General features: G+C 57.8%; 1 protein-coding gene across 1 annotated transcript in view; it reads right to left on the bottom strand.

Moving 5' to 3' along the window:
* CSNK1G2 (casein kinase 1, gamma 2) overlaps nt 1-10572 on the bottom strand; it is a 28850-nt gene that overhangs the window by 9939 nt on the left and 8339 nt on the right. Inside the window, exon 2 of the mRNA XM_011997474.1 lies at nt 5693-6144. Coding sequence (XP_011852864.1) covers nt 5693-5879 — 187 coding nt within the window. The 5' untranslated portion in view covers nt 5880-6144. The remainder of the gene's footprint in view (nt 1-5692; nt 6145-10572) is intronic.

Raw genomic sequence — 10572 nt, 5'->3', positions numbered from 1 at the left:
GATCTTCTGACCTCGTGATCTGCCCATCTCGGCCTCCCAAAGTGCTGGGATTACAGGCTTGAGCCACCGCGCCCGGTCTGACCCCTGAATCTTGCAGCTCCAAGTTCAGCCCAGCGTCTGCGGTCCCTTTCCCTGAATCTGGCAGCTGCAGGTTCAGTCCAGCGTCTGCGGTCCCTTCCCCTGAATCCTGCAGCTGCAGGTTCAGTCCAGCATTTGCGGTTTTCCTTCCTGCGCTGCTCTTTGGAGGTGGGATTCACAGTGGGATGCCCGTGTCTCCAAAGTCCTGTCTGGTGAGCGCTGGCAGCTGCCCGCTCCTGAACCAACCCAGTCCTGTTGAGAGGGAGCGCGCCCTGCCCCTCAGCCATCCCCCCTCCCCTCAAGAGGCTGCCACTGCGGTGGGCTCCTCGCCGTAGCACGTGGCGTGTGCCTGCCTGGTGCTGCGCCCCGGCTCACGGGGAGGACGGGGTTTGGCGTGCCCATTCGCCCTTGCGGCACACCCTGCCGTCTCCAGTTCTGACTCCCCAGGGCGGAGTTCGGCGAACACGGCTGTGCAGCTCTTCCTGCGGGCAGTTGTCCCCTTCTCCGGCAAAGTGTCGGCCACGTGCTGACCACCACCAAGGGCTGAGCTGCGCTCCCCCAACGGAGGAGGCCGAGCCCTCGCCTGTGTGCTGCACCATCCCTCCGCTGTCTGTCGATGTATCATCAACACTTAGACGGATGCTCGGTCTTGCCCAGCCTGGCTGGCCTCATGCTTTTGGCAGTGTCTTGATGAGCAGACCTTTGAAGCTCTGATGCCTCTGATGGTGATGTGGTCCTTCCCGGCTCTTCCACTCTGCACTGTGGAAGAAACCTTCGCCTGACCCCACCGCTGTGTGCAGACGGCATTTCAGAGACCTGGGTGTGCGCTGGGCGGGTGTGGCAGCATCTGAGGCCTGTGGATCTGCAGACTCCTGGAGGAGGTCGGGCGCTCGGGGCTCTGAAAGCCGAAGGGGCCTTCTCCGGCAGTACTCGCGGTGCACGCAGAGGGCAGGAGACCCCATGGGGCCTGGCAGAGAACAGCTCCAGAGAGGCTCAGGAGGTTCCGGGGGACACACAGGCGGGAGGGTGCCACGCCTCCAACAGCTGGAGTGCGGGGTCCTCCCTGGATTCTCTGACTTCAGCTGAGAAGCCAAAAGGTCCACAGCTTGGCGCAGGGCTTCCTGGCCTTGGAGTCACTCATGTTTACCCTCAGCCCTGCCCCAGCAACACTGAAACCAACCCTGACAGAAACAAGGTAAGCCACAGGGACAAACCCAGCGCTCAAGCTGGGAGACCGCACCCTCCACACCTCATGGCACACACCACGGCCACACCCACTGAGGCTGTCCCACAGGTGAATGAAGGGGGTGTGACCGTGACAAGCGAGAAAGTCAGCAGCAGCACAGACATCATTCCACACAGTGCTGTGTCTTTGATGCACCCCCTCAAGGGTCATGTGTTGGGAACTGGGTCCCCAATCCAGCACTGTTGGGGCTGGGTCACTGCCCTGGTGGATGGATGAATGTCATCAGCATGGGAGCGGGCTCCTGATTAAAAGGCAAATCCAGCCCCCTCCGGTCCTTGCCCTCCTGCCTTCCACCACGGGATGACACAGCAAGAAGGTCCTTGCCAGACGCCATCCTCAATCTGAAGACTGCCAGCCTCCAGAACAGTGAGTCCGTCAATTTCTGTTCACTATAAACGACCCAGTCAGGCGCGGTGGCTCACACCTGTAATCCCAGCACTTTGGGAGGCTGAGGCAGGCGGATCACAAGGTCAGGAGTTCCAGACCAGCCTGGCCAACACAGTGAAACCCCATCTCTACTAAAAATACAAAAATTAGCTGGGAATGGTGGTGTGAGCCTGTAATCCCAGCTACTCGGGAGGCTGAGGCAGGAGAATCACTTGAACCCGGGAGGCGGAGGTTGTGGTGAGCCAAGATCATACCACTGCACTCCAGCCTGGGCAACAGAGCAAGACTCCATCTAAAAAAAAATAAAAAAAAATGACCCAGTCTATGGCATTCTGTTATAGCAGCACAAAATGGACTAAGAAACAGCACAACCATGTTCAAAGATGTAAAGGAAAAGATGGCCAAAATCAATGTGCACATGGGAAATCTCAGCTGAGATCGAATGGAGAATCATACAGAACTGAAAAATGCCACTAAGCGATCAAAGATGCACCGCATGGACTTCCAGGGTTGGAGGCTATAGAAAAAGAGTAAACTTACAGCAAGCAGCAGCAGCCGCACAGCCTGACACCAGGAAAACAGAGACTGAGGGAAAACAGCCAGGGCCGAGGGACCTGCAGACAGCACCAAGCACTTGCATAACACGCAGAACCAGAACCCAAGAATGAGAGCAAGGCTGGGCCAGTCCAAAACTTCCGGGGTCAGCCAGGCATGGTGGTTCACGCCTGTAATCCCAGCACTTTCAGAGGCCGAGGTAGGCGGATCACCTGAGGTCAGGAGTTTGAGACCAGCCTGGCCAACATGGTGAAACCCCGTCTCTACTAAAAATACAAAAAATTAGTAGGGTGTGGTGGGGTGCACCTGTAATCCCAGCTACTTGGGAAGCTGAGGCAGGAGAATGGCTTGAACCCAGGAGGCAGAGGTTGCAGTGAGCCGAGATTGTGCCACTGCACTCCAGCCTGGGCAACAAGAGTGAAACTCCATCTAAAAAACAAAACAAAACAAAGCAAAGCTGAGATGGAAAAATGTTTCATGCAATAATGGCTCACACTTTTCCAAAGTTAATTTGGAAAAGTATCAACACAGAGATCCAAGAGAATGGATCCTAACCAGGATAAAAACAGAGCATAGTCAAAATTTTAAATCAAAGATAAAAACCTTAAAAACAGAAAAAAATGACACACTCTAGACAACAGAACAATATTCAACAACCTGAGTCTACAACAGGCTCAACACCGAAGCCACCGACAGTCCTGAGTGCTGGGGACGTGGAGTGCTCGAGACGCCCAGTGCTATTCAGTTCTATTTGGGCAGTTAGTTCTATTCAGAAGGGCCCAAATCCGGAAACAGCCAAGCGTCCCTGCACTGAGGAGGAGACGAAGAAGGGGTGGTGCATTCTCCGATGGACAGCCTCCCGGCACCCCGGAGAAACCATGACGTGCGGCTGCCAGCGAAGCACACAAAGCCCAAGACGCCAGGCTGAAGAGAGCGCAAACCACAACTCAGCAAAAGCTGGCGTCACCAGGCCGGGCACGGTGGCTCACGCCTGTGATCCCAGCACTTTGGGAGGCCGAGGCGGGCAGATCATGAGGTCAGGAGATCGAGACCATCCTGGCTAACACAGCAAAACCCCGTCTCTACTAAAAATACAAAAAATTAGCCGGGTGCGGTGGTGGGCACCTGTAGTCCCAGCTACTTGGGAGGCTGAGGCAGGAGAATGGCGTGAACCCGGGAGGCGGACCTTGCAGTGGGCCGAGATCGCGCCACTGCACTCCAGCCTGGGCGACAGAGCAAGACTCCGTCTCAAAAAAAAAAAAAAAAAAAAAGCTGGCAAGCTGGCGTCACCCATATGTCACTCTCACCTCTCACCTGCCTACGGGGACCTGCACTGTTCAGCGGCCTGCAACCACCGCCCAAGGACAGCACCCACACAGTCATCTGGGTCCCCAAAAGCCATATCCCGCAGGCTGCAGGTCACAGGGCTGTGCCAGGCGTGTGTGTGCAGACGTGCCTGTGTGCACGTGTACACATGGTTGTGGCTGTGCGTGCCTGTGTGCATGTGCTTTAGTGTGCACATGTACGTGTGTGGGCATGTGTGTACACATCTGCATGTGTCTGCACGTGTGTCTGAGTATGTGCGCACACACACAGGGTTGGGAGGCCACAGCTACTGTCGGGAAAAGCTCACTCTCTTGGCTGAGAAACGGAGCCCGGGGCCTCCCGAGCCACAGGCCATCAGACAGGCAGTGAGGCCCAAGCCCAGCCTCTGCGCAAAAGGGTGGAATCCCAGCAGCCTCCCCAAGGGCTGGGGTGGAATCTGGTTCGGAATGGGGTCTCAAACGGGCCTCCTGGGGCCCCGGGTGCAGCCAATGGGAACACTGAGGCAGCCAACAGTGACCCCGACAGCTGCGCTCGCCTGGGAGAAGCTGCTTGACTCAGGACACACACTTCCGCCACAAAACTGCCTGCTGAACCCACTTCTGAACAGTGGCAACTACCATTCATCCCTATTTAACAGGTGGGTAAACTGAGGCAGGAGGTGGGAAGCGGGGTCACAAAACATGCCTGGGGTCCAGGTGGCTACAGCCCATGCTCCTGCACCCCTGGGCGGCCGCTCTTGAAGGTGCAGCCACAACATATCCACTGCCTGGGCCTCAGTTTCCCTCATCTGACAACCTCATTGGGCCGAGGGGCCGGATTCCAGTACTGCCTGCCGTGGGTGCCCACGTGAGGCTGATCCACTGCCGTGGCCTCCCAGACCTGCCCATCCTGCGCCCTTTCCCAGAGACCCCGACTCCCACCACGACAGACATTGACCGGGGGTGCGCACCTGGGTCTTCCGGACAACCCCAGCAACAGACGCCAAATGCCCTCCCGCAGGAGCTCAGGCGTTTGCCGTACACCCAGCAGCACCAGGAATGAATTTAATATTTCTGGGGATGATCCGGCTCCCTGGCACAGCTAATCACGAACTGCGACTGGCCCCAAACGTGCTCAGAGCTCCCCCAGGCCTGGTGGTCATCTTCAGGCACCCCCACCCCAGGGAAGGCGCCCCTGGCCAGTAAGAGGCTCAGTCCTCAGCCCTGATCCTCACGCCTGCCCGGGCAATCAGATCGCGACCCGGGAGAGGTGAGTGTGAGCAGAAGGCATGGAGCCAGGCGCGGCGTTTTACACGGTGAAGCTGGGAGTGGCACACAGCAGCGTCATCACCACAGAACAGTCACTCCAGTCACCCGACGCTGGCTCCGTGCTGGCGCCTGCGGTGAAGGCCAGGGCTTTGCCCAGCACGGACATGGGCTGTGGAAGTCATTCATGACTTAATACTCGGACTCCTTGCGGCATGGCCTGGCCTGCTCCGGGCCACCTGCCTCCCAACAGAACTGTTTCCCGAAAAGGTGACAGGGCCAGAAACCCACTCTCCCCACGGAGCTTCCTCGAAGGGAAGTGACACTCATACCACGATGGACCGATGATTCAACACCTGCCAGTGACCCGGGGTGGCCCCGCCGGAGGCTCCGGTGACCCCGTGCCGCCCCGCCGGAGGCTTCCGTAACCCGGGGTGGCCCCGCCGGAGGCTCTGGTGACCCCGTGCGGCCCCGCCGGAGGCTCTGGTGACCCCGTGCGGCCCGGCCGGAGGCTCCGGTGACCCCGTGCGGCCCCGCTGGAGGCTTCGGTGACCCCGTGCCGCCCTGCCGGAGGCTCCCGTGACCCGGGGTGGCCCCGCTGGAGGCTCCGGTGACCCCGTGCCGCCCTGCCGGAGGCTCCCGTGACGCGGGGTGGCCCCGCTGGAGGCTCCGGTGACCCCGTGCCGCCCTGCCGGAGGCTCCCGTGACCCGGGGTGGCCCCGCTGGAGGCTCCGGTGACCCCGTGCCGCCCTGCCGGAGGCTCCCGTGACGCGGGGTGGCCCCGCTGGAGGCTCTGGTGACCCCGTGCGGCCCTGCCAGCAGCCTCCCACCCCATCAGCCACGAGCAGGGCCTCACCTAGGCGGAGCTCCCCGAAGTTGCCGCAGCCGATCTTCTTGCCTACGCGGAAGTTGGGGCCCACCATCAGGACCCCCGAGCTGGTCCCCGAGCTCCGGATGCCGTGGCTGCTCCGGCCCCCGCCGGCCTTGGACATTCTCCGGCCCTCCTCTGTCTCCCCTTTCCCTCCTTTCTTGTCAAAATCCATAAGTTTGTGATACCCTGGCCTCTCCACGGTGACTCTGCTGCCGTGCAAATCCCAAGTCTCTGGAAACCTGAGGTCTTGGCTCCTCTGTGGCTAGAACATCACCGCGGCTGGCGGGCGGGCGTGGGCCCGCGGCTCCCGGCTACTGAGACGCAGGCACTGGGGCCGGCCAGGCCGCGGTGCTCATCTCAGTGGCCTCGGGGTGGCTCTCGGGGGCAGGAGACATTCTGCTGACAGGTCCCACCGCCTCAAAGCTCACGGCTCACAGCTGTGGAGAAACAGAGGCACAGGTGAGTGCCGGCGAGGGCACGGGGCGGAGGCCACAGAGGACGCAGCCAGAGGGCTGCTGGGCTGGAAGGAGCTCTGAAGGCCGGGACACGACAAGCACTGTCCGTGCCCGGAACGCGGCTGGGAAGCACGTGCCACATGACATTAGAGGCCAGAGGTCTCGGCATGGCTGCCTAGAGACTAACAGGGTAGGGCTCAGGGGCCTTTCTGTGAAGCGAGATGGGTGGGTGGGTGGCACAGGTGGGAGAACGTACTGCTGGGAGGGCATGACTGCCAATCCCGGGGAGAGGCCCTGAGGATCCTGAAGCCAGGGGGCAGTCCCACCCCCGGATGCAGAGGGGCCACACAACAGTCCCCATCTCCAGGCCCAGGGCTGCTCTGAGAAAGAGGGAGGGAGGCAGATGACAGCAGGCACACCTGAGGCAGGGACACAGAAGCCACAGAGCTGCCCCTGCCCATGGCGGCCAGGGGACACTGAAAGTGGGGAGAGTGGACCGGAGGGCAGGAGGCCCCGGCGAGCCGTGAGCTGCTGCAGGAATCCCCACGGCCTGACCCAGGCTCAGGTCGTTCTCCAGCAGCCACTGGTGGAGTGGGGCAGGCTGGATACCACTCAGGGCTGTGACGATGCCAGGGTGGGTCCCACCCAGCCCCTTCGGTGCAGAGCGGAGCTGAGAAGGGTATGGCGGGGCCTGAGGGACGCAGGTGAAGAGGGGCTACGGGTGCACAGCCATCGCCGAAAATGTTAGGACAGGAACTCCCAGCTGAATAAGCCACAACAGAAACAAAGGCACCAGCGTCACAAGCACTGCCCCACTGCATGTGGCAACCGTGTTCTGGTACGAGAAACACCCTGAGGTGATCGCAAGTGTGCCTTGGGGTTCCACGCTGCAATAGCCACTCAGAGGTTTTCGTTTCCTGGTGCGCACAAAAGTTACGTTCACAGTGTACCACGGTATACCGGAGGCTGTAGGGAGCCATGATCGTACCACTGCACTCCAGCCCGGGTGATACAGCGAGACCCCATCTTAACTAAATAATAGAGAAATAAACATACTTTACTGCTAAACAACGGTAACGATCATCGGACTGTGAGTGCGCCCTAATCTCCCTGGAGGAGGGTCTTGCCTCGACGTAGACGCCAGCTGACTCATCGGGGTGGCGGCTGCCGGAGGCGGGGGCAACTTCTTAAACTATGACCACAAAAAAGTTGGCCGTAGCGACCGACTCTTCCTTTCATCAAAGATTTCTTTGTGGGGCGTGATGCTGTCTGATAGCATTTATCACCCACAGCAGAACGTCTTTCAAAACTGCTGTCGGTCCTCTCGACCCAGCCGCGGCTTCGCCAACTGAGGTTCCGAGCTATTCCAAGTCCTCTGTCCTCATTTCCACCAGGTTCACAGAACCTTCACTGGGACTACAGAGCAGCTGAAGCAACTCCCCTGCTCACCCTCAAGAGGCAACGCCTCGGCTGGGCGCGGTGGCTCACACCTGGAATCCCAGCACTTCGGGAGGCCGAGGCGGACAGATCACGAGGTCAGGAGATCGAGACCTGGCTGACCAACATGGTGAAACCCCGTCTCTACTAAAAATACAAAAAATTAGCCAGGTGCGGTGCCGGGCGCCTGTAGTCCCGGCTACTCGGGAGGCTGAGGCAGGAGAATGGCGTGAACCCGGGAGGTGGAGCTGACAGGGAGCTGAGATCGCGCCACTGCACTCCAGCCTGGGTGACTGAGCAAGACTCTGTCTCAAAAAAAAAAAAAGAGGCAACTCCTCACGTGTGAAAGTTTCTTGTGAGATGGCAGCAGTGCAGTCACATCTCCAAGTTCCTCTCATTCTAGCTGTCTTGCTGCTTCTAAAACCTCTGCAGTTCCTCCTCCATGGAAGTCCTGAACCCTCACAGCGATCCTTCAGGCCTGGGATCAACCTCCTCCAAACTTCCACGAATCCTGCCATTTGACCTCCTCCCATGGATCACACGTGTCCTGCACGGCCTCTAGAATGGCAAATCCTTTCCGGGGGTTTCAATTTACTCAATTTCCCCAGCTCCATCAGAGTGATTGCTCTCCACGGCACCTACAAGCACCCAGAGTCTTACAAATGTAGTTCTCAATAATAAGAGTTGTGGGCGGGTGCGGTGGCTACTGCCTGTAACCCCAATACTTTGGGAGGCTGACCCAAGCGGACTGCTTGAGGCCAGGAGTTCAAGACCAGCCTGGGCAACACAGGGAGACCCTATCTCTACAAAAATAAAATCAAAATTAGCCAGGCATGGTGGTGTACACCTGTAGTCCTAGCTACTTAGGATGCTGAAGTGAGAGGATCGCTTGGGCCTGGGAGGTAGAGGCTACAGTGAGCTGTGATTCTGCTTCTCCACTGCAGCCTGGGCGACACAGTGAGACCTTGCCTCAAAAACAGTAAGACTTGGCCAGGCACTGTGGCTCATGCCTGTAGTCCCAGCACTCTGGGAGGCTGAGGTGGGCAGACTGCTTTGAACTCAGGAGTTCAAGACCAGTCTGGGGAACATGGCGAAACCACCCCCCTACAAAAAAAATATAAAAATTAGCTGGGCGTGGTGGCACGTGCCTATAGCCCGAGCTACTCGGGAGGCTGAGGGAGGACAATTGCTTCAACCCGGCAGGCGGAGGATGCAGTGAGCCGAGATCATGCCACTGCACTCCAGCCTAGGTGACAGAGTGGCACTGTGTCATTCATAAATAAATGAATGAATGACATGTCAAGGAGTCATCTTGATTTCCAAGTCATTCATTCATTGATCCACGGGCCACAGGCTGGATGTTGTGCTAGCAGGAATGGAAACACTGATCACTGATCTTTTTTTTTTTTTTTTTCTTTCTTTCTGAGACGGAGTCTTGCTCTGTCGCCCAGGCTGGAGTGCAGTGGCGTGGTCTCGGCTCACTGCAAGCTCCGCCTCCCAGGTTCCCGCCATTCTCCTGCCTCAGCCTCCTGAGTAGCTGGGACTATAGGCGCCGCCACCACGTCTGGCTAATTTTTTGTAGTTTTAGTAGAGACAGGGTTTCACCGTGTTAGTCAGGATGGTCTCGATCTCCTGACCTCGTGATCCGCCCGCCTCAGCCTCCCAAAGTGCTGGGATTACAGGCGCCCGGCCAGAAACACTGATCTTGTGCGTCCCCACCAGCGCGCCTGGGTGACCAGGTGCACTGTCCGTGAGCAGTCATATTTTGAAAGAAACTTTTCTTGAGCAATAGGTCCCAAAAGTGGGCTCCAAATATTCCGTAAGCCAGGTGTAAACAGATGTGCTGTCACCCAGGCTCTGTTGTTCTATTTACAGAGCTCAGAATAGATTTAGCATCATTCTCACGGGTCCTAGGATTTGTGGAATGGTAAAAAGCCCTGGCGTCACCTTAAAGTCACCAGCTGCATTAGCCCCTAACAAGAGGGTGAAGAGGGTGGGCCTCTCCTTGGAAGCCAGGGAACCGCTTCTGCCACGTGAGGAAAGTCCTGGGTGACATCTTCTTCCGGCAGACGGCTGCTGCTTCTACCCTGCAAGTCTGCTTAGCGTCGCCACCTCCATCAGCAATCTTGGCTAGATCGTCTGAATGCTGGCTGATGCCTCTTCAGCCGGACTTCATGCTTTTCACCTTGAACTTGGGTGTTTTTTTTTTTGACACAGGGTCTCAATCTGTCACCCAGGCTGAAGTACCATGGCGCAATCACAGCTTGCTGCAGCCTCGACCTCCTGGGCTCAAGCCATCCTCCCACCTCAGCCTCCAGAGTAGCTGGAACTACAAACACACACCACCACACCCAGCTAATTTTTAAACAGTTTTTTGTAGGCTAGGCGCAGTGGCTCATGCCTATAATCCCAGCACTTTGGGAGGCCAAGGCCCAGCACTTTGGGATCACCTGATCCAGGAGTTCGAGATCAGCCTGGCCAACCTGGTGAAACCCCAACTCTACTAAAAATACAAAAATTAGTTGGGCGTGGTGGCAGGCACCTGAAATCCCAGCTACTTGGGAGGCTGAGGCAGGAAAATGGCATGAACCTGGGAGGTGGAGGTTTTAGTGAGACAAGATCATGCCACTGCACTCCAGCCTGGGCAACAGAGCAAGATGATTTTGTCTCAAAATAAAAAATAAAAAATAAAAAAAAGGCCGGGTGCGGTGGCTCACGCCTATAATCCCAGCACTTTGGGAGGCCAAGACAGGCAGATCACGAGGTCAGGAGATCGAGAACATCCTGGCTAACACGGTGAAACCCTGTCTCTACTAAAATACAAAAAAAAAAATTACCTGGGTGTGGTGGCGGCACCTGTAGTCCCAGCTACTCGGGAGGCTGAGGCAGGAGAATGGTGTGAACCTGGGAGGCGGAGCTTGCAGTGAGCCGAGATCACACCACCGCACTCCAGTCTGGGCGACAGAGCGAGAC

This window comes from Mandrillus leucophaeus, unplaced genomic scaffold, assembly GCF_000951045.1.
Source record: "Mandrillus leucophaeus isolate KB7577 unplaced genomic scaffold, Mleu.le_1.0 Scaffold54, whole genome shotgun sequence".
Classification (NCBI taxonomy): domain Eukaryota; kingdom Metazoa; phylum Chordata; class Mammalia; order Primates; family Cercopithecidae; genus Mandrillus; species Mandrillus leucophaeus.
Note: the sequence above shows the minus strand (reverse complement) of the source record. Positions and strands in the feature narration are given on the sequence as shown.